Genomic DNA, 22661 nt, shown 5'->3' with positions numbered 1-22661 from the left:
CGTGATTACATGATTGATTACATGATTGATTACAGTAGTTATTGTATTTCCATAGTTAGACAACTATGGTGCCTATATAGCAAACATTGTAAACAACTATCAAAATACAACACAGAAATATACAGAGGTCAATCTCTTCTCTCAATCTTTCGCCATAATGCATCCTACAAATCTCACCTCTCTCGATCACCATCGTTAAGAGCGTGGAGCTACTACGTGGCGGCCATCGGATGTAACAGGTAAGTAACGGGCCAAACAACTCAATGGGCTGAGCTAACCAATAATTGGGTCTAAGCAATTAATTAAATCAGGGCCAGTCCAATTCAATTAATATGTAAATCCAATACACAATTGGTCCACCAAATGTTCAAACAATAAGAAAAGTTATATAACAGTTGACCCTATTGAGGCCATTACAATCAAGGTCTTTGATAAGACTGAGCCCCATTTTCAAATGGTCCATGCCACATTAATAGTTCAATTCAACATTATTAAAACATAAATATGATTAGCCCTCTTTTTCAGTGCATCATTGCACTTTTTTGTAAAGTCGCCATCACTAATTCCTTACTAGTTTAAACCATCATTAATTAAATCTCCTCTTTCGCCATCACATTCTTTTGTAACTTGTAAGGCAGAAACTACTGCTAATTTAAATTTCTTTTTTTTAAAGAGGGGAAAACTACAGTACTTCATAAAAATACAAGGTACTATCAAATATAGGATACACATTATATGCATAAATGTTATACTAGTAGTATTTAATTTGTTTGGACTAGATAAATATCGGAAAGTGATTGGTTATTTTTTTTTTCTAAATTATTATCATTCGTCCACTCAAATTTCCAACAGAGTATTGTTGTTTCTGAATAATTCTGCATCACCACCACGTTGCATGTTCCTCTTTTCTACTTTCCAAATTCCAATCATAATTAAATTATTGTACTATAAATTAATTAGTTGGAAACAAAAGAAAAAAGTGAAAGAGGTGACGAGAAGAAAGAGGGTCACAGCTAAGCCGCGAGTTGGGTCCCCTGCTGACTCCACTTTGATTGCGAAAACCCATTTAATACATTAATCTAATTAACCGAATGCTCTAAATGGAGTAATTAAAAACTTTCAAAACCTCTAAATTTTTTCAAACAATAGACTAATAATTTCTATATTTAATTATCTACATAAATACTACTAGCACTAATGAAAATGTCCATTAATTTGTGGCTAAAATATTAATAAATCTGTTGCTTTCACTTTTCCGGCGGTTAAATTTTGGGCAGTACAAATCCTAGCAAGCAAACTATACCAAATAAATATCACCGTTAAATCTGATGACCATTTAATACCAGAAAAGGATGCATGTAGAAGATGACGAACAATAACGCACATAAAATAAAAGACTCTTCAAATCTAAAACAAGAATCTCTTTCTTTTCTTTTTTGTAGTTTCTGCTTTTTTTTGTTTTTTTCCTTGGCGGTTCAATTCATCAAATGTAGCTGCAAAAGCACTAATGCAATTGTGGAATAAAGCTCATAAAGAAGAGTTCGCCTAAAAAAAATTGTCGGTTTATCAAAGTGATAAATCAGGTGTTTGCTGAACCCATGTTCTCCTTTATGCATGGTAAACTCCTTTATCCTTAATAATTTCTGATCACTCCTCCACTCGAAGGAAAACATTTACGGACTTTTTTGTTAAGGACCCAATTCTTCAAGCTAACTTTTTTTTTCTTTTTTTGGATTTTTTTTTTTGGCAGGAATGGGAGCAGCAGTATTAGCTATAATCCTTATGGTCAGAGTTTAAGTGGGGTGAAATGAGGGCTGTGTTTGAAGTTTAAGGTTGCTTAATTTGAAAGTCAGTTGTTGGTAGTTCAGCATCACCTGATTACTGGTTTGTAATTAGTTGCTTCATTTGCGGGAAATATTGTGAGTGAATGAGTGTGTATTGAATTAATTGAACTTCATGATGGTGATTAATTTTGCTCATTTAGGTTCACAAGAAACTTCATTCATTTGCTAAGAAAGGTATGTGTTGCTTCAATTACATTTTATCTGTTCTGCATTTTTGCTTTTTGGAGCAAATAGTAGTTTGCTTTTGCGTTTTTTGAATGGATGGGGATTGCATACACCTCTTCAATTTTCAGTGAAAGAGCAACATAATTTTCAAGCATAATCTTTAGTAAAATGCATATCATTTTCAAATATCAAAGTGTTTGTACACTAAATTTTGCTGCTTTTTAGTGAGCCCATTCTATCCATCTGCACCTCAGTGTTCCATTGTTTCTTTGCAATGCTAATGAGAATTGGAGTGATAATCTTAATATTATAGCCCATTTCCTCTATTTCTTCGATGAGTAGTTTATGATGCTTGAATTTTCTTGAGCAGGTAGCTGATGGCAATTCCCTTATATCGAACAGCTGTCCCATTTTTGCTTGTCATGTTGGTTTCAGTCTCTTGTAAAGAGCATCTGGGATCACCATATGTCCAAACTCTTTTGAGGATCAAAGAACTCCTAAATTCTCCACCATATCTGAGTAGCTGGAAAACTGGCATGGATTTCTGCACAAGTGAACCAACCCCGACTCTCACTGTTGTTTGCTATGATAAAACCATAACTCAGCTGCATATTGTGGGGGACTTAGGGGCTCCTAGATTGCCTATGAATTTCTCAATTGATTCCTTCGTTGGCACGCTAGTGAGGCTCCCGAGCTTGAAGGTCCTCACGTTGGTCTCTTTAGGTCTATGGGGGCCTCTGCCAAGAAAGTTCATGCGCCTATCCTCCCTAGAAATAGTGAACCTGACTTCAAACTTCTTCGAAGGCCAATTACCTCCCATGATTTCATCACTCCAACACCTTCAAACTCTCATACTCGATAGCAATAACTTCACTGGTAGGCTTCCAGATAGCCTTGGCTCACTCTCAGCTCTGGCCGTTTTGAATTTGAGAAATAATTCTTTGTATGGATCCTTGCCTCATTCACTGGGAGATTTGGAAGCCCTCAGGGTTCTCGTGCTGTCTAACAACAATTTCACAGGTGACGTGCCGGATCTTAGCAGCCTGACTAATCTTCAAGTGCTCAACTTGGAAAACAATGCCCTTGGGCCTCGATTTCCAATAGTAGGCCAAAAGGTCGAAAGGATTGTGCTGAGGAACAACAGATTTAGCTTTGGCATCCCGGAGAAAGTTCAAACATATAATCAGCTCAAGTTCTTCGATATTTCTCTCAACAGATTCGTGGGGCCTTTTCCAGTGTCTATGATTTCTCTGCCATCGATTGCTTATCTGAATATTGCAGAAAACAAATTGACAGGAATGCTTTCTGAAAGTCTTCCTTGCAATGATGATCTTTATTATGTGAACTTCACTGCCAATCTGCTGACTGGAAAACTGCCCCGCTGCCTACTGTCTGGTTCCAGTAAAAGGGTCGTGTTGTATGCTGAAAACTGTTTGGCAACCGGAGATGAGAATCAGCAGCCGATTTCCTTTTGTAAGAACGAGGCTCTGGCTGTGGGAATACTACCTCATTCTCATAAGCAAAAGCAAGCTTCCAAAGTAATTCTTGCTTTAAGCATATGTGGCGGAGTTACGGTGGGAGTAGTTTTAGTGAGCGCGTTTTACTTGATAGTAAAGAATTTTCTTGCCAAAAGAGCAGCACAAAAATCTCAACCTAGACTTGCAGAAGACAATGCATCAACAGCCTACACCTCAAAGATACTTAAAGACGCAAGTAAGATTCTGCTCATTAATAATCTGTCACCTATTTTGATCCTCGTTTTAGGCACTCTAAATGTATGTAGGTTAAGGTAGGTAGTGATTTTCGTCAAATGAAAGCTAATACATCATGTGCCATACTATGTTTAGGTATTAAGATTAGTGCAATGGTTCTCAACTTTAGTACAGCAATGTGAGATTTGACAATTTGAATTTGATCTTACTGGTGTAATAGGATATATAACTCAAGCAATGAAAATAGGCGGACTCGGGCTTCCATCTTATAGGACCTTTTCACTGGAAGAGCTCGAGGAGGCAACAAATAATTTTCATTCTTCAACTTTGATAGGAGAAGGTTCTCGCGGACAGGTATTTGCATCAGTTTCATTGACAAGGCTACACTTATTAAGAATCGCGTCCTGATTCACTTTGTTTATCATCTCTTTGTCAAGACTCAATTCCCAAATTTTAAGTTTTATATGTTTCTCACTCTCCTTGTGTTGATGATGGACAAGTGCTGACTCTACCTGAACTCAGATGTATAGAGGCCAATTGAGGGATGGCTCCTATGTGGCAATTAGATGCCCTAAATTGAGAAGAAATCACACAACTCAACACTTTATGCCTCACATTGAGTTGATCTCAAAACTCAGACACCAAAATTTGATCAGCGCTCTCGGACACTGCTTTGAGTACCACTTGGATGATTCAAGTGTAAGCAGAGTGTTTCTGGTCTTCGCTTATGTGCCAAATGGCACTCTCAGAAGCTGGACATCTGGTAAATACACCAGACCACAATTCTCGTTATGAAATGCTTCATGTATATGTTTCTCTTACCACCAGTTGCTGTTATAATTGACAGAAAGGCGTCGACAAAAGCTTTCCTGGGCTCAGCGCATAGCAGCTGCTACTGGGGTGGCAAAGGGTATCCAGTTCCTCCATACAGGAATTGTTCCTGGTATTTTTGCCAACAACCTTAAGATAACAGATGTTCTATTGGATCAGAACCTTGTCGCAAAAATCAGCAGCTACAACCTTCCTTTGCTATCAGACAACATGGAAAAGGTATACATAAATAAACTTGTCATTTACCATGATTCTTGCACAAACTGAATGTCAAATCTCCTCAACTTTACAGGATAGTCTCCAAAACTTTTTCAGAGGATCAAAGGAGCTAAAGAGGGCAAGGTTAGTCAGTGACTCTGTTGCTTTTTCACATAAAAACTACTAGGAATCATAAAGTGAAGACTTTCTTGTCTATTGATTGACAGAGCAAAGCATCAAGATAAGTTGGACATTTACGACTTTGGAGTAATCTTACTAGAACTCATCACAGGGAAGCCCATGAATTCGAGGAACGAGGAGGATGCAGTAAAAGATGAGGTAGTCATGAACTAATATTGAATTATGTTATCTCCCTCTTTTACAAAGTGGAGTACCAAATGATGCAGTAAAAATGAAGCTAACTAAGTTTACATCAGTTTAAAAGAGAAGAATATTGTGCTACTTATCAGAATCTTTTTCTTTCTCTGCTCTATCAAATGCCAAAATATACTACTACCAAACATCAGTGGTAGCAAACTGAGCAATTGATAACACTTTCATCCACAATATGTTATGCAGATGAATGCGAGCATAACAAGTGATGATTCATCGAGGAAGAGTTTAGTCGACCGAGCAGTCAGAAACACGTGCTCTGGTGAATCTGCAAGAACGATGATTGGGATATGCTGCAGATGCTTACTCAAAGATCCAGCTGAAAGACCTTCAATCGAAGATGTAGTGTGGAATCTGCAGTTTGCTGCTCAGGTTCAGGATGCATCTCAAAGCAGCGACGGCTCTCCCATTTCTCCTCTGCAATCCTCACGCATGAAGCCAATCATCACCAATAAATGATAGGAAAAAAAACATTGTTATACACAACACAATGGCAGCTCAAAACATGCACTTTGTTGTATTATAACTCATCAAAATTAAGTCTTTGAACTCTGATTGATCCATCCTTTATAACAAGCAGCATAGAATATCATGTATGCTCGGACGGTAGGATGCCGGAGCAAGAAGAGGCACCGCAAAAACAAGGACGAGGATTGGCGCTAAGGGCGACATCGCCATAGCTGAAAGTGAGTTCGTCGTCTTCCTGAATATCCGAAGCCGCAAAGAAGCAGACGCGGGGCAGGAGGGAACCGGAACTTCTGACTATCAGGGTGTCGAGGTTGCCGCCATCACATGAATGGTTGATGAATCGCGCAATGTTGCCGATCCTGGTTGCGTCGATGTTCATCCTCATACATGTGCTTCCAAAGGGAAGATGCTCCTTCACCACTGTTAAATTCTCTAAATTCTGTCCCACATCGACTTGGTGAAGATCTCATCTAATCTATATAAGTGTGGATAACCCTCCCCCTTATGAGGCCTTTTAAGGGGTGAGTGGCCCATTTCTAATATGGTATCAGAGCGGGCCCAAGTCGATGATGGTTTTCTCTTTATCTCTTATCTACCTCACGAGTGGAAGACCGATGTCCTTTCCGGCCCACATCGATGATGGTTTCTCTTGCATTGCCTACCCACGTGATGGAAGACCGATGTCCTTTCCGGTCCACACGTGAGGGGGGTGTTAAATTCTCTAAATTCTGTCCCACATCGACTTGGTGAAGATCCCATCTAATCTATATAAGTGTGGATAACCCTCCCCTTATGAGGCCTTTTAAGGGGTGAGTGGCCCATTTCTAATATGGTATCAGAGCGGGCCCAAGTCGATGATGGTTCTCTCTTTATCTCTTATCTACCTCACGAGTGGAAGACCGATGTCCTTTCCGGCCCACATCGATGATGGTTTCTCTTGCATTGCCTACCCATGTGATGGAAGACCGATGTCCTTTCCGGCCCACACGTGAGGGGGCGTGTTAAATTCTCTAAATTCTGTCCCACATCGACTTGGTGAAGATCCCATCTAATCTATATAAGTGTGGATAACCCTCCCCCTTATGAGGCCTTTTAAGGGATGAGTGGCTCATTTCTAATATGGTATCAGAGCGGGCCCAAGTCGATGATGGTTTTCTCTTTATCTCTTATCTACCTCACGAGTGGAAGACCGATGTCCTTTCCGGCCCACATCAATGATGGTTTCTCTTGCATTGCCTACCCACGTGATGGAAGACCGATGTCCTTTCCGGCCCACACGTGAGGGGGCGTGTTAAATTCTCTAAATTCTATCCCACATCGACTTGGTGAAGATCCCATCTAATCTATATAAGTGTGGATAACCCTCCCCCTTATGAGGCCTTTTAAGGGGTGAGTGACCCATTTCTAATAACCACCAAAAGAGCCGGACTCAGCCGTTCCATCCTCGCCGCTTCGTCGTAGCTTTGTTGCCTCTCTCTTGCTTCCTTGGTCGACAAAGCCTCACCTTCACATCAATCAATTTCAGATCACTCTATAGCTATTGCATAGCGTAAATGAACCAAAAGTTTATAATTGAGTTGGTGAAATCAATAAACCCTAATTGGATATTGGTGAACAGAGAATTTGGGGGAAATGATTGTTTAACGGCGTATTCGCAGATAAACCTTTCGGCGGTGATCAGCTCTGCCGCATAGAGGGCCCAGCCTTTTTTCTCGTGTTTTACAATCTTCAACCTCAAATTCACCCCGCACTGAGTCTCCCTGTTTCCACACAGTGAATCACACTTGCAACTCGGTCCGCATTCTAGATTCAAGCAGGGGCAAAAATCATCGCCACCGCAGCCTTTTGCGCAATCGCAACCGGTGGCGCCGTCGACGCGGAATAGAAATGGATAGAGGGGATCGGGTCGGGCATCATGGTCGGAGCCCCATGGCTGGCGAAAGTGGGTGGTAGTGCGGAGTGTCTGCGATGGAGTGTAGAGAAAGTAGGAGTAGGTGTGGGGGTCGCCGGGGATGAGGTTGTGGAAAGGGACAGGAAGCTTCTCAAAACCTCAGGAAGCGTCGGAGGTTCTGCGGGAAATTACGTTGGTGGAGAGGTGGTGCAAGGTTTTGCAGGTTGAGGAGATGGAGGCTAGCTCGGTGGGATTGAGGTAGAGAATGACGATGGGGGCGCAATGGAAGAATGCTTCGCCGGTTTGACGGTAGATGATTTTCCAGCAATGTGGTTCATCCATTGTAGAATTGGGCGAAGGTCCAACCGTCCGAATTCGTTAATGGCCTAAATTCCCATTACAGGGGTTTATCGAACCCAAATTGGGTTTTTTTTTGTTGTAGCGAGGGAGAAAATTTACATAATTTTTCATTTTACTAAATTAAGTCATTTACATTTATTATAAAAAAAATATTTTGTTATATGAGGATGTGTTCGATAAGATAGTAATACTAAGATAGAGACTCATTTATGGACTTTTGAATTGTTTGATATTATATGTAAGCTTAACTTAAAGTCTAATACTCCAAGACAAGTGTCTGCCTCAATCTTGTCAAAATTATGACTTTAATCATGTTTATATAATCCACCAATTTATCAATTAAAGCCACTATTATCTTGAGTAATACATAAATCTAGATAATTTTGTTTCTATCAAACATCAACGAAAAAAATCTTATCTACGCATACTTTGATACGAAGCCCGCATTTTTTTTATCTTTTTTATATCTCATCTTTCTTATCAAACGGGTCTAAAATATATGTTTTCAACTTTTGGTCTAGAATTAACAATTTCGTTAATTTTAACATTCATATGTGTTTTAATCAAATTAGTTTAATTATAAATTTAATTGATTAGATTAATCAAATTAATTTAATACTTGTATTTCTTTGCATCGGTTTGCTTAGCTAACTTCAGGAGGTGTTTGATTTGGCAAATATGAGTATTAAATGTCAAAAACTAACCTTTTATCATGTTTAGTTTGTCAAATACCTTTTCAAGAAGGCCTGCAAAAATGTCTCCTGCCCGCCTCATTAGTGCCCATTCATTAGTTAAGGAATCTCCCAAATTTTGAAAGATACATTTTCTGGCTTGGAGTGTTCGCTTTATTGGAAATCTGAAATGACCAAAATGTCATCATCTTCTTCAATCACATGACATTTCATGCCTCTTTTTACAATTTCAACCACTGTCTGCTCTCGTTTTCTCTCCGCGTATTCATCAATTGGGATCGGCTTCTCTTGGGACTTCGAATTAAATACCCACGACCACCAAGGTAAGCTTCCACCTGCGTATTTGAATCCCAATTTCGTACGTGAAGCCCACAAATTTATCTTGTGGGTTTCGATTCAACAGTTTCAGATTTGTAATGTGTAATGATAATCTGTGTTTCGTCCATTCAACTCTCATAATTGAGTATTTCTAGCATTGTGCTGCATATTCCAGCTGAATATTGTAGTTAAAACTAATCTAGATTCATATTTAGGGTGACAAATTAAGGAATAATCGATGAAATTGGAACAAACTACAGTCATGGATGGATGAACACAATAATTGCAAATCAAATTAAGAAAAATGATGATTAGAGTAGCATGGGAGGTGAGTGGGTTTGAAGGTAGGGTATCATTCCAATCTACCTAGAAACAAGTTATCATATATGCATGCACCTAGCAGTTACTGCAATTCAATAGCTCTTTTACTGAATTATGAAATCATATATGTGAACTACCTAATTGAAGTTGTGCTTCTGTGCAAAATTTGATATTGTTCCAGATTTGAATACATAACGAGGTGAGAAGCTCGGATCAACAGATTTTAATTATGATGCCTTTGTGCATAATCTGAATTTGTTCCAGTTTTCTTAAATTATGATTCTTGTGTGCTTAATCTGTTTTAGAAGCTTGTTCCAGTTAACTCCTTTGGTCTATTTGCATTCTATTCCTAGTTTTTCATTTTTGTGATGTGTGTCTTAATTGGAGTTTTATTTATCTACGAATCAAGAAACAAAACATTGGATTATCAAAGAAATATAATTGAATAACTGTCTGAAATCCTTGTTCTTGTGTGTCAATTTTTTGAAGTGGTGGTTCTAACTGTCAACTCATTGTGCAGATGTTAGAAGAGATAATGAGAAATTATTATATCACCCGTCTTTGTATCATTTTTCTGATCTACACTAAACTGTCTCAGAATAAGAAAAGGAAGCGTACTCAATTAGTTCTTCCTTATAGCCAGATGGGCAGGGTAGACTTACAAGTCAGTCATATGAATAGGTTAGCCGGCGTTACAGACACCGATTGCTTAGTCAACCTTAGGATGGATAGGAATGCGTTTGGTAGATTATGCTCTCTATGCCGACAGCTTGGAACTCTTCGTGACAGAAGGTCGGTTTATATTGAAGAACAATTGGCCATATTCCTAAGCATACTAGCACACATTAAAAAGAATCGTATCACTAGATTTGACTTTTTTGCGGTCGGGCCAAACTATTTCCTACTACGTAAACGAAGTTCTCCGGGCTATCATAAAAATGCACACGTTATTCATTGTGAATCCTGAGCCAGTTCTCGAAGACTGTGTCGATTGGAGATGGAAACACTTCAAGGTATTGTTTCATCAATTGCAATTAGTTAATATACATTTGCTATGTGTCTGATTGTGTTGGTTATATGCATTATATTTCTTGTAGGGATGTCTTGGCGCTCTAGATGGTACTTTCATTAGCGTTTTGGTTCATAATGCCCTCAAACTTCGATTTAGGAACAGAAAGGGACAGATAGCAACGAATACATTGGCAGCTTGTGATCGGCATATGCGATTTACATACGTTCAACTGGGGCGGGAGGGATCTGCCGGAGACGCTCATGTTTTGAGGGATGCGGTAAACCGACCTCATGGTCTGAGAGTCCCATTAGGTATTGTCTCCAATCATGTGTGTAAATATGTACTTGCTATAATGTATTTCTTTTCTGAACAAATACAATTCCTCATACCTAGGGAATTATTACCTCTGTGACAATGATTATGCCAATAGAAATGGATTTTTGACACCTTACCGAGGCGTTAGATGCCACCTCAAAGAATGGGGCCCAGACGCTGATATGCCTCAGAACGCTGTTGAGATGTACAATATGCGACATACTAAAGCGCGCAATGTTATTGAACGAGCATTCGCTGTGCTGAAGATGCGATGGGGCATACTCCGAAGTCCATCATTCTACCCCATCAAGGTGCAAATTCGTATAATTAGTGCATGTTTCTTGTTACACAACTATGTCTGGGGCGAGATGGTTGTTGATCCTCTAGAAGCTCTTATCGAGGGTTGGACCGATGGACATGGAGCTGATGAAGACTCCAATGATGTTCCATACGTTGATTTCGTCGAAGCCACAAATGATTGGAACAACTTCCGAGATCAATTAGCAACCACATTGTGGAATCAGGTCTAAGTTTGAATCTTCTATACTTGCATTGCTCATAATTGTTTTGCATAATAAGAGTCTGATATTTCTTTTTTGCATAATTTCTTCTTGCAGCATATTAGGGGTGGCTGATGATTTTGTCTCGGTGGATTAAAGTTGCATATGAGATGCTTAGTCTTTTAGTATTCATGTGTTTAACAAGCTGACTGTGATCTTTACTCTTGAGCATTTTTCTAATTTCACTATGCATTATTCAATGACTATATCTTGGTCTCCATGTTAATCTCGCGAGCAGATTTCAAACACAATAGAGAAGGCTTGATTTAAATACACATTGAGGTTCTGTACAAACATTAAAGACAAATTAAAATTACAAACAATGCCTTCTTGTATCAATGTAGACATTGATGATGATTTCTTCAGGAGAAAGTGACACTAAATGTGGGTGTGGGCCATGGAAGCATGGAGAACTTACATTGTAATAGCAGAGACTTAGACCATCCACAATGGGTCTCGCCGGCGTCTCGCGTCTCGTCTCAGCGAGACGAGACCCCGGCGAGACGCGTTGCAGCCTCCATCTCGTCCCGCGTCTCGTCGCGCGTCTCGACTCGCCGAGCCACGAGACGAGCTGTCTCGCCACGCGCCTAGGCGACGTGGCGCAGCCCGGCGTCGTGCGTGACGCCCACTCGCCGGCCCGCGAGTGGGCGTCGTCACGTGCTGACGCAATAAATATTTTTTTTTTTAAAAAATTCGAATTTAAATAAAAAAAAAATTTTGTAACGGTATTATTACCGTTTTTTTGTTTTTTTTTTTATATTTTTTTTGTTTTTTATTAAATTTTTTACTCTATAAATACTCCTAAACCCATCCTCATTTACACACAACTACACATCTATTCTTCCTATCATCTAAATTTTCTCTCAAATTTTTGCTGAAATTTTCATAACCCAACTCAAGATGTCCGGCGACGGCGAGGGCAACTATGGCGGCTCCGGCTACGGCGGGTGGGATCTCAACTCATTCGGCGATTGGGAGAACATGATCAACACATTGGGCGGTGGAGGTTCGTCAACGCCGGGGACCCAGGGTTCGGCGACGCCGGGGGGGTACCAACCACCCAATTTTGACCTTGATGCATATGTTCGTCCCAACGTCCCGCGGTTTTCGCAGGGATTATCCCAGATCCGGGAGGATTTTCCAGTTGATCCCACGCCGGGAGTAGGCCGAGGCGGTGGAGGTGGCCGAGGCAGTGTACAACCCCAGACGGGCGAGGACGAGGAGGAAGAAGAGGAAGAGGAAGAGGATCTTGGCCGACATCCGTACAACAACCTCGAAACGATGGCGGTGTACAACGCCTGGATCACGGTCTCGTACGATCCCATCGTCGGGAATCAACAAACCCGGAAGTATTTCTGGGAAAAGGTTGTCGAGGTCTACCACCAAATAAAGCCGAACCGCTCCCGCAAGCGCACAGTTAAAATGATCCGCTGTCACTTTGACCGAGTCGACCGACAGGTCAAAAAATTCTGCGGCATCTACTCGGCGGAAGAGGCGCGCTACCAAAGCGGCGCCACGGCCACCGACATTTTGACGTCCGCTTTGCGCGCCTACTACCAGGACGAGGGACATCAATTCAGATTTGTTGATGTTTGGCGCGCCGTCAAGGACGAGGAACGATGGGCCGGCGGTTTCCGCTCCAGCTCGGGCTCAAACTCGAAGCGCACAAAGCATACGGCGAGTGGCCAATACTCGTCTAGTGCTGGTGCGTCTGGTGGTGACACTGCTGAAGGCATCAGCCAACATGATGTTGAATCCCAGGAGTTTGCGGGTACGGTCGGCGATGCAGGAGGATCCGCGAGTAGGCGCAGTCGGCCGCAAGGGACGAAGGCGGCGAAAGCGGCTAGAGCAAGGAAGGGCCGAGGCGAATCAAGCCAGCCGGCCTCAGGATCGGGCTCGCGAGGAGGCTCGGACACACTTATGGTGGCGTACATGACCGCCACAATGGCGGACACTTCCCGCTTCTCGCACTCCCAATACGCGGCCTGGTGGAACGGAATTGTGCATATGGCAGCACAACTTGGCCTTCCGACTCCCCCTCAACCTCGACCGCCTCCGGAGGATGATTAGCCCTTCCGATTAATTTTTTTATTTTGTGTGTTTTTTATTTTGTGTGTTTTTTTTATTTTGTGTGTTTTTTTATTTTGTGTGTTTTTTTATTTTGTTTTAATTTTAATAAAGTGTGTTTGTTTAAATTGAATTGGGTTTTAAAAAAAAATTATAAATTAAATTGAATGAATAGTAATTAAGAGACGGTATAGAGACGGTTAAGAGACGGAGCGTTGCAGGTTCCGTCTCTTAGTTAAGAGATGGAGGCAAAAAGGACAGTGGGGCCCTCAAATAGTGCTCAAATAGTAGTTAAGAGACGGTTTAAGAGACGGTATAGAGACAGCATTGTGGATGGCCTTAGATTCTCGAGAATTTCAAAATTTAATACTAGAATTTTATTAAAGAATGAAAGAGTATTTTTATTTCTTGAATAAGAATATAAATACAAATGCCAGAATTTCAAAGCTATTAAATTACAAAAGTTGGAAGATTTCATACCAACTATGTCAGTGTACAAAACACAACACTTAGTATTTTAAGCTAAGTAAAGCTACAAATGTTCAATGATGGACATGAAGGAAAAAGGGAAATACATTAATCATAATAGGCTTTACATACATGTTGAGATAAGAAAAGAAGAGAAATGGTAGTCGCACTACTCTATTACAATCGGGAGTCCTGAGGAGGCTTCGTCGGTCTCCTTCACAAGCCGTCTCAGTCAGACTCAGAGGGGCCGAAGGGCTGAGATGTTTGGAGCTATAAGCCGTGCGTAGGCAGCTCTTTCCCCTGCAGTAATAGCTGAAAATGCCTTAGCTTGGGCCAGGGCGAACCAGACAAAGGAAAGGGGAAAAACTACCTTAGCGTTGGAGACCGAAAACCTTCCAAAAGGGGTAAGGATGGCAGGTTGCGAGTGGCTGGACACCACGGGCTGCCGAGTGCAGCAAACCACAGCTAAAACCGTAACAACTCCACTTCAATCCCAACCACCCGCACCCCAGTTAGCACTTGCAAAATGGGACACAAATTCAGTAAGTACACAGTACAAAGGGGAGCTGAACCACCCTTGCAAACGGATAGTAAAAGAGGCTACAATGCCAATAAATGCACGAGTACACCCTGCGAATTTCGGCAGAATACAGCAACTACCATGAAACACCAGAAACAGTCACAAAAGGAGTCAAGGGACTCAGAGTACATGCTCTGCAGAGCTGCAGAGTAAGGCAGCCAGCTGCACAGCCATGAACCCCTTTTCTCAGCCAAGTACATAAGCCTTAATAGGCTTTCAGTTACAACTTTACAGAGCTTTCAGTTACAAACCAAGCATATATACCCGCTATTCCCCTCGGTTCCACTCCCCCATGCTTCAACATTTCTCATTCAGTGGATAACAAGGAGAGGGAAGGAGAATCGGGTATTGAGCAGAGAGCTCGGTTTTTAAACGTGTTCAGAGACGGGGGAGAGCGCGACGGTGACGATAGAACGCCGGTGGTTGACCCCGCGACGGAGGCAGATCGGCGTGAAGAGGAGGGGGCGGCGCTGATTCTTCGAGTTGGGAGATTAGGGTTTCTGAGATTGAAGAGAAATTGGGGGGACTGGATCCTCTGCAGTGGGGAGGAAACACAGCACCATGCTGTGCCTTGAAACGACGCCGCTTTGCCTCTTTCTTCCTGCTTTTTCATTCCTTTTTTTAAATTACCGTTCCATATTTATTTTGTCTTATACAAGTAATAGTTTAGTGCTTAGGAATTCCTTATAATTAGAATTAAAATAGCAACGCCGCCTTCTTTTATTTATGTGTATCTTTTCTTCCTTTTTATATTTATATTTCTTTAATATTTAAATTTGTAAATTAGTTATTTTATTATATGTTTGTAACAAAGAAACAAAAACTGGTTAATAATACTCCAACCTGCATAATGGAGTAATATTTTTTCAACACAAAAAAACTAAATTTGAAAAAAAATATAATTATGGAATTAAGACTGAAATAATTGGTCAATTCATTAATTAGTTGCTCAAATAAATAATGTATATTTTTTATTAAACACTTAATTTAATTTAGTTATGTCACTTTGGAGGATATCAAATAAATATTGTAAACATATATAATCATGAGCATTCCAGTTATTGAGAATAGTTGATTAACTATTACTAGTATACTTAATATACATCGATAGGTAATGTAAAAAAAACACATATAACAAAATAACTAATTTATAAATTTAATTACTCTGTATTAAAGAAATAGAAATACTACTAAAAAGGAAGAAAAGAAACACATAAAAAAAGGAAGGCGGGCGTTGTTATTTTAATCCCCCTAAGCACTAAACTATTAGTATAAGACAAAATAAAAATAAATATGGAACGGTAATTTAAAAAAAGGAATGAAAAAGCAGGAAGAAAGAGGCAAAGCGGAGTCGTTTCAAGGCACAGCACGGTGCTGTGTTTCCTCCCCACTGCAGAGGATCCAGTCCCGAAATTGGGGAATGAGAGAGAGAGCAGACGGTGGAGATGTAGTATTAAGGTCATCCACAATAGGAATAGCCCAGCAATAGCCCAGCCATAGCCTAGCCACTGCCACATCATCAGCACTAAAAATCCTCCTGTCACATCATCAAAACAAGCAAATAACCCAACAATAGCCCAGCCATAGCCTAGCCACATAATATCCACATCACTATTAACAAATATATACAAAATGAAATAATTCACAATCACACAATATACGAAATTTAATTTACGAGACATATACGAGAAACATTAATAATACTATTAAAATTTTAAAAAGTACAATAATTTAAAAAAAGTACAATAATTAAAAAAAATTACAATAATTTTTAAAAAAGTACAATAATTCACTCCTAGTCGCCGTCGTCGTCTCCTCTGTCGCTGTCGCCACCATCGCCTCCGCCTCCGTCGCCGCCGCCTCTACTCCCGTCGGCTTCCCTCCGTGCCGCCTCCGAATCCTCCTGCATGCTCAGGAGCAATGTTTGAAGCAAACTCTTCTCCACGGGGTCCACCGCCGCCCGCCATTCGGCCATCGTCTTGACCATCTGAGCGCGCATTTGTTGACGCGCGAAGAATTTGAGATCCGCTGTGGATTGGCCAAGGGGGGATGCCGACTGGACCTCCTGTGAACACCCGGCGACCCCCCTCGCCTCCCGTTGAGCCCGCCTGTGCCCAACCGGGCGAGTACGACGAGCAAACGAACGAGGGGTCGGGACCTCCTAGGCCGTCTCAGGGAGGTCGTGGGAACCACCGCTACTGCCGCTGAAATCACCGGAATAGTTCAACCGTTGCTTCTTCGGCCAGCCAGAGTCGACACCTACTCGGAACTTCTCGGAGTCGTTCAGCACAAGATAGCAGTTCCAGTAGGTGAAGTCCTTGTACACCCCCCTTCAGGGGGAAGGCTTTCTCGGCTATCCTCCTGCAGTCGCCCTCCGTTTGCCCACTGCTCATCATTCGGAGGGCGTTGGTGTACAAGCCCGAAAATCGGGAGACCGCAACCCTGATTCGGTCCCACCCCTTCCGGCAATCCTCCCCATTGCGTGGCCTCCCCTCCGGGCAAAACCTCTGGTAGGCTGCTGCTATCTTGCCCCACAAGTTGACGATCCTCTGGTTGTTCGAAACGAGAGGATCGTCGCAAACACTCACCCACGCCTTGGACAGCGCGACGTTCTCCAGGTCCGTCCACCTCCTCCGTACCGAGTTGTCGTCCTCACCCGGCTGGGAGGACTCGCCGACCCTTTTCCCCTTGCCTTTCTTCTTTGGGGCGCCCTGACCCCGCCCTGCGCCCCCGTTTGAACGGGAGCATCCGGAACACCGGAAAGATCTAACCCCAAGTCATCGAAGGAGAAAGTGTCAAACTGGGCCGGAGGCGCAGCCTCCGTTGGCGTCGATGTGTGCGACGAACCAGTCGAAAAATCAAAACTGGGACGATAGACGTCCCCCGGCGTCCCCTGTGTCGCAGGCGTCCCCTGCGTCGCCGGTACCCCCTCGGGCATCATCTGCATCCCGGGTGCCCACCCCGGCATCTGGACACTGGGTGCCCACCCCGACATCGCCGGAAACGCCCCCGGTGGACTCTCTCCCCCCCCCCCCCGCTGGTATCCCGGGCATCATCTGCTGCCATGGGTACATGTTGTAGTATGGGGGCATCTGACTCCATCCATCTCCCACGGGGATCGGGGGAGTTTGAGATCCGCTACTCCCTGAAGTAGGCTCGTTGTTGAGATCCATTTACCGTTGTTGATCTTGTACATAAATTTAGATAGAGAGAGTACTCGTTAATACAAGTGGTGCGAATGAAAATGACAGGCAAGTCGCGTATATATAGTGTTTCGGAAACAAAAAAAAATTTAAAAATTCGCGCTAGGCGGTGCGCTAGGCGATCCGGACGCTGCAATAGCGCCTAGCGGATCGCCTAGCGCCGCGGAACCACCGAGCGCTAGGCGGTTTTTTTTCGCGAAATCCGCTAGGTGGCTGCAATAGATCGCCTAGCGCACCGCCTAGCGCCGGCGCTCGGCTAGGCGGTGCGCTAGGCGCTATTGTTGATGCTCTAAGGAGTTGGGCCTCCTTTCTCTTTTCCTCTTGGGCCTGGATTAAAACCAATTGGGCCTCAGATTTAGAAAAAAATTAAGGAGATCGAAATCGGCCAATTAATTAAACTGGGCCAATTGCATAAGAAATAAATATTCTAGGCTGGGATAATTAATTCATAAACTGGGCCTAAGAATTTATATCTTGGACTAATATTTTTAGTGGGAGCTATTTTCTTAAATTAGTTCAAAAGTATAATGGGATTAATTTCCGAAGCCACGGAAGAAAAAGGAATTATTAAGCCGTGTTGAAATAGTATTCGATAAAATAATTAAAACGGACTTTATTAGTCACAGAAAGTATTTTAAAATACTTGAGATAATCCGGGAATTTAGTATACCCGCACAGCTCGGCCAGATTCCGAATAAATTAAATCGTCGATTTAATTAAAGAATCTAGATTTCTAAATTTTAGAAAGAATGAAATAAAATAATAAGCACACGCTTAGGCATGCATTCATCCAAGATAATTAATTACTTAAAGCCTAATTTAAGTATATTAATTTTGTAAAGGAACGTCGTCGCTCGATGAGTAATCTCAGGACAAGGAAAGCATCCGTTTTGCAAGAGTTTAAGCAATCAAGGTGAGCTTCTTCTTTTCTTTCAAAAATGTGATTTATGTGAAAAAACATGAATATTTTGAATGAGTTGTTATGCCCAGTTTTGATTTATGATTGCCTATCAGTTTGGCTATGCCAAACCAGTTTAATCGAATTCGGGTCCCAGTAGGGCAGCAACCCTACTCGGACTAGTGTACACGCGGGGACCGTGAGCTAGCGCCAGGTTGACCGGTCCAGTGACCGTTGGAATGTGGCCACATTCCCGGTTCACACAGATCTGATATGTCATATCATCAGAAGTTTAAATGACTGCTCTCTATTGTCAAAAAGAAATAACAGTTTTAGTGATATGGACTTGTTTTCAGAAAAACCCTGCGTTCACTCAGCTTGGCTGACAACTAAAAGAGACAATGTTTTCGGCATGAGCCCACTGAGTGCACCAAGTACTCAGCCCTGCATATTGTTTTCCTTAATGTGCAGGTTGATCGATGTCAAAGCCGAGGAGGTGTTGGGACAGAAGATTGAATAAGTAGGAAGATAGCTAATGTAGTATGTTTTCATACATATTACATTTGTCTTGGTACTCTTCCGTTGCGCAAATTTAGAACTTGTTCTAGTAAAGACAAATGTCTGATAATTACTCTGATTCAGTATGATTTGTACCCTCAACACATTGCAGACAATGTTTCCTTGATTTAAGCATCTTATGATGAGTTGAGACAGTTTCAGTAAGATTTAGTCGGGGTATAGCTACACTTTCTTTGACTAGGGAGATGTGGTCGTGACAGAGTGGTATCAGAGCATCATTCTTTCGCTCTGACCCAAGAACCTTCCTTAAGGCCTCAGTCCAGAACAATAGTATTAGGCTAGGAAGTGAACAGAATGATAAGTACAAGATCCCAACACCTCAGCTCGACACGATCAACTGCACCAGAAACAGGGGTCGACGTCCGCTCGTCCAGAAAAGAGAATTTTAAAGAAATAAAATATTTTTCCGTTTTGAGAAAGAAAATGAAATTTTCTAGATTTTAAGAAAAGAAAAGTATTTTCACACCCCTATATGGGAACGAAAATGTTTGTTTGAAATATTTGCGTGATGCAACGTGATAGCTGATACTTTGCATGAGACATGCTTAATGTATCTGTGATATATTTTCAAAGAGCTTGCCAGAAATGTATAGCTGTCATGCGGGCCCATGTATTCGAACCTAGAGTGCTTTAGAAAAGTACCTTAGGTGAGACACATGCGACCAAGTACTAGCAGAACGAGAATTTGTTACCGTCTTCCAGGGCGATGAGACCAACTAACACCCATCAGTTTGGGTAAGCTTCTAATTCCAAAGAATTATGAGAAGAAACGACGGACCAGAAAGTACTATTGTACTACCTATAGACAGCAATTACAGGAAGTCCATTCCTTTGAGCACACAGATAGTATACATATATATAGGTATACTAGACGATGAACCAAGAAGTTCCCAATGTCTTTATAAAGACCAAGTCATAATGAAAATAGTGTACTTTCAAACCTGTTCGGGAGATGCATCCCAACACGAACAGAGATCGTACCCGTGATCCAGTAAAGTGATCTAATCTGGCGTAACAGGCCCAAGTGGCTACGTGACCCAGAAACGATACTTATAGCATGCTGTGAAGCACGATGGAGAATGCAATGTTTTACAATAATGAGCGTTCTAAGTTATCGAGAACGATATGAAAGTATGACCTCCAGCTGCAGTTATCAGTTTAACAGCACGAGAAACCCCATCTTGGAATGTATGGTTTCCTAGAACGCGTTTATCGAGTCTGAGTTCCACAAGAACAAATAAAGAAGTGTCACATAACTAGAACCGATGATTATAATCAATAGTACTTACTTGGATTCCCAATGAAATTCCTTCTAAGAGTCCTCCCAAAGGATGGTACCCCTGTCTATTCAGACTTTAGTTTGACTCGCAAGTAACATGTTAGTATTTCTTTTTCTATGCAAGATTTGACTTACTTCCAGTTTATGGACTGCAGTCATTTTACTCATCGTTCATAAAGAGTAAAGTTTTGACTGTGTAAGCTCCGGCCATAAACCTTAAATTCTAAAGTTCTTTATATCTATGACCTTCAGAATAAGCTTATTCTTCAGACATTCTCTGAACCTCCTGGACAACGATGTCCTGTCGTCTATTAAGACTTTTGATTGACTCACGTCTGCAAGTAGTACGCCACTTTCATTCTTTTCACGAAAGCAGTGACTCAGCTTCAGTTCCCAAATTTGGGATACTCTTATGTTTCAAGCATCGTATTTGTTGTTGTCTCCTTTGAGCCACAATATAGGGGATCCATATCCCGATTTCTTGGACTCATGCAATGAAATTTCATTCTTATGATGCTTACAGTTCTGAAATATTTCCTCAGAGAATTTCATATTGTGTTGGAACTTTTGTTCACCTCCCTATTTTGAAACCGTGTTGTAGCAATATTTTCTCTCCAGAGGTGAAATTATTCTATCTCAGTTCCAGTACATGTATTATTCCTAGTCTCAGAATTCTTCTGCAACTTGAAGTTAAGGCAAGCATATTGCACTTTTCCCTAACGAGCTTGGCCTAGCTGATTTTTTTTCTGAATAATTCATTTCAGTGTATTGCCTTAATGAACTTATGAAATCATTGATGTGATTGTGTTATTCCATACCAAGATACCTTTGAAGCATGATCAATGTTCCTTCATTGCAATCGCCTACGTTTCTAAATTTTCGCGGTTGATCATCTTAGGCAGTGACATGTTTGAACCACTATCCTTGATGCTCAGATCCTTTCAGTTTAATTGGACAACTGTACAGTCCTACTTGGCAGCTCACTATGGAAATTTACAGTTAATTCATTTCCATCCAGTTTTGATGACCCATCTCATGATTATTTCCACCAGGGGTGAGCCTCAGCTTCTATGAGTTTATCTGAAACCAGTTGAGCTACGTAGTTCTTTGAATGAACTCAGTATTTACCTTCAAGGTCGATTATCGACAAAAATTCATATGAGTTGAACAAGAGATGTTATTCTTGTCCAGCTGGGTATTCAGGAGCCCTTCAAATTTTCAGTCATACTCTCCTGTGTGAATAATAATCCAAGTTAAGACTATTAGATTAATCATCGAGTTATTGATACAAGACTACCAGAAAAGTCATGGTCTCAGTTTCTTTCAGATACGCATGACAAATATGTCTCTGTTGAGACACGTACAGAAGATGAGGCACCAGCCAGAAGCGTCGTATAACCGACGGCACAAAGCGTCAAATATTTTACGTTTACGTACCGCTTGTAACAAGCTGGTAGAAGATCGAATATTATGTTATGTAGAGAAGTAACTAGCCTTGAGAAGAGAAACATCAAGGAATATACAAGGTTTTTTTTAATCAAAAACGCCCTTTGTGGGCGGGAGGTTTAGGCAGACCTCCAACCCGTAAATAATATCAAGATAAAATGTTCTAAGAACATGATCTTAGCCCAAAAGTGACTAGGATCTAAACAAGAACATGAAGAAGCCAAGTAGAGGTCCCACAAGTCGAGATCCTCCGTACTATCAAGTGAAAAAAACTGACTATATATATATATATATATATATACGAGGGAGAAACGAAAAATTATCAAAACCAGCCACCAAAGAAGCTGGATCAACTACATCTCTACGTCGGAAACGGAAGTTAGGATATCCCAGCTGGTCCATCCTAACCAGCGCCTTCAGATACCGAGGCGCAGAGATTGGATCATAGTAAGTAAGGGCAGGGGTTTGAACCCCCCTACCTGCAAGAAAGTCAGCAGCTCGGTTCCCTTCTCTGTAGATGTGTGAGAACCGAACATGTCGCTGATAAGTCATACTCCGGATCAAAGCCATGTGATGTCTGAAATCTGCAGCGCCAAGCTGTCTAGATGACAACAAGGTAACCAGAGCCGCTGAGTCAAGCTCAATCCAGATGTGTGTCGAAAGCTCCGTGAACCTATTAGTAGTAATTTTAAGTACTACACCATTAAATAAACATGATCGAATTGACAAATTGTATGATTTGTATCAAATATTCCGTCCCATTTTTTTCACGGAGAGTATTTATTTTCAGATTGCTTCATATGCTATGAGTCTATGACACGAATTTTAAAATATTTTTATTTCTAGTATAATTTTAAATAATACTAGTAGTATATAGATTACATTATTTTAAAGTACTACTATAATTTTTCAACTTTCGTTATATATTTATGTCAAAAGAATGTGTCATAAATAAGGATAGAGATAGTGGAGTATTAATTGTTTTTAAGGTTTTACAACAAACAAAAATAAAGGACAGCGTGAGACACTGATTGACCACAAAAAACTCCCCAACTGTCGGT

The 22661-nt window shown here is 41.3% G+C and overlaps 2 protein-coding genes, 1 long non-coding RNA gene and 1 pseudogene across 9 annotated transcripts; 2 read left to right on the top strand and 2 right to left on the bottom strand.

Annotated features, from left to right (window-relative positions):
* Positions 1 to 1372: 1372 nt before the first annotated feature.
* LOC121748791 (probable inactive leucine-rich repeat receptor-like protein kinase At3g03770) lies at positions 1373 to 5706 on the top strand. 3 transcript variants are annotated; one of them, XM_042143315.1, is made up of 10 exons: positions 1373 to 1617; positions 1751 to 1884; positions 1985 to 2018; positions 2380 to 3722; positions 3942 to 4075; positions 4244 to 4484; positions 4569 to 4771; positions 4845 to 4894; positions 4978 to 5089; positions 5330 to 5706. In XM_042143315.1, the coding sequence occupies exons 4-10, from the start codon at positions 2387 to 2389 to the stop codon at positions 5600 to 5602; spliced, it is 2349 nt and encodes a 782-aa protein (XP_041999249.1). In that variant the 5' UTR covers positions 1373 to 1617; positions 1751 to 1884; positions 1985 to 2018; positions 2380 to 2386; the 3' UTR covers positions 5603 to 5706. The 3 variants fall into 3 exon arrangements, with proteins under 3 accessions (XP_041999249.1, XP_041999256.1, XP_041999264.1); XM_042143322.1 differs by having other exon boundaries at positions 1751 to 2018; XM_042143330.1 differs by lacking the exon at positions 1373 to 1617 and having other exon boundaries at positions 1646 to 1884.
* Positions 5707 to 5732: 26 nt separating this feature from the next.
* Positions 5733 to 8077, bottom strand: LOC121748808 (annotated as a pseudogene).
* A 514-nt stretch (positions 8078 to 8591) lies between these two features.
* Positions 8592 to 11286, top strand: LOC121748767 (putative nuclease HARBI1). Of its 4 annotated transcripts, none has more exons than XM_042143303.1 (5): positions 8592 to 8877; positions 9792 to 10206; positions 10291 to 10516; positions 10599 to 11044; positions 11138 to 11286. In XM_042143303.1, the coding sequence occupies exons 2-5, from the start codon at positions 10132 to 10134 to the stop codon at positions 11153 to 11155; spliced, it is 765 nt and encodes a 254-aa protein (XP_041999237.1). In that variant the 5' UTR covers positions 8592 to 8877; positions 9792 to 10131; the 3' UTR covers positions 11156 to 11286. The 4 variants fall into 4 exon arrangements, with proteins under 4 accessions (XP_041999237.1, XP_041999228.1, XP_041999220.1 ...); XM_042143294.1 differs by having other exon boundaries at positions 9714 to 10206; XM_042143286.1 differs by having other exon boundaries at positions 9088 to 10206.
* A 2269-nt stretch (positions 11287 to 13555) lies between these two features.
* LOC121799413 lies at positions 13556 to 14899 on the bottom strand. 2 transcript variants are annotated; one of them, XR_006050268.1, is made up of 2 exons: positions 13986 to 14899; positions 13556 to 13927 (listed from the first exon to the last, which is right to left on the bottom strand). It is a non-coding gene; the product is annotated as an uncharacterized LOC121799413 (long non-coding RNA). The 2 variants fall into 2 exon arrangements; XR_006050278.1 differs by having other exon boundaries at positions 13556 to 13915.
* Between the last annotated feature and the right edge of the window lie 7762 nt (positions 14900 to 22661).

This window comes from Salvia splendens, chromosome 1 (genome assembly GCF_004379255.2).
Source record: "Salvia splendens isolate huo1 chromosome 1, SspV2, whole genome shotgun sequence".
Classification (NCBI taxonomy): Eukaryota; Viridiplantae; Streptophyta; class Magnoliopsida; order Lamiales; family Lamiaceae; genus Salvia; species Salvia splendens.
The sequence above is the reverse complement of the archived record's forward strand: the minus strand, read 5'-3'. Positions and strand labels throughout refer to the sequence as shown.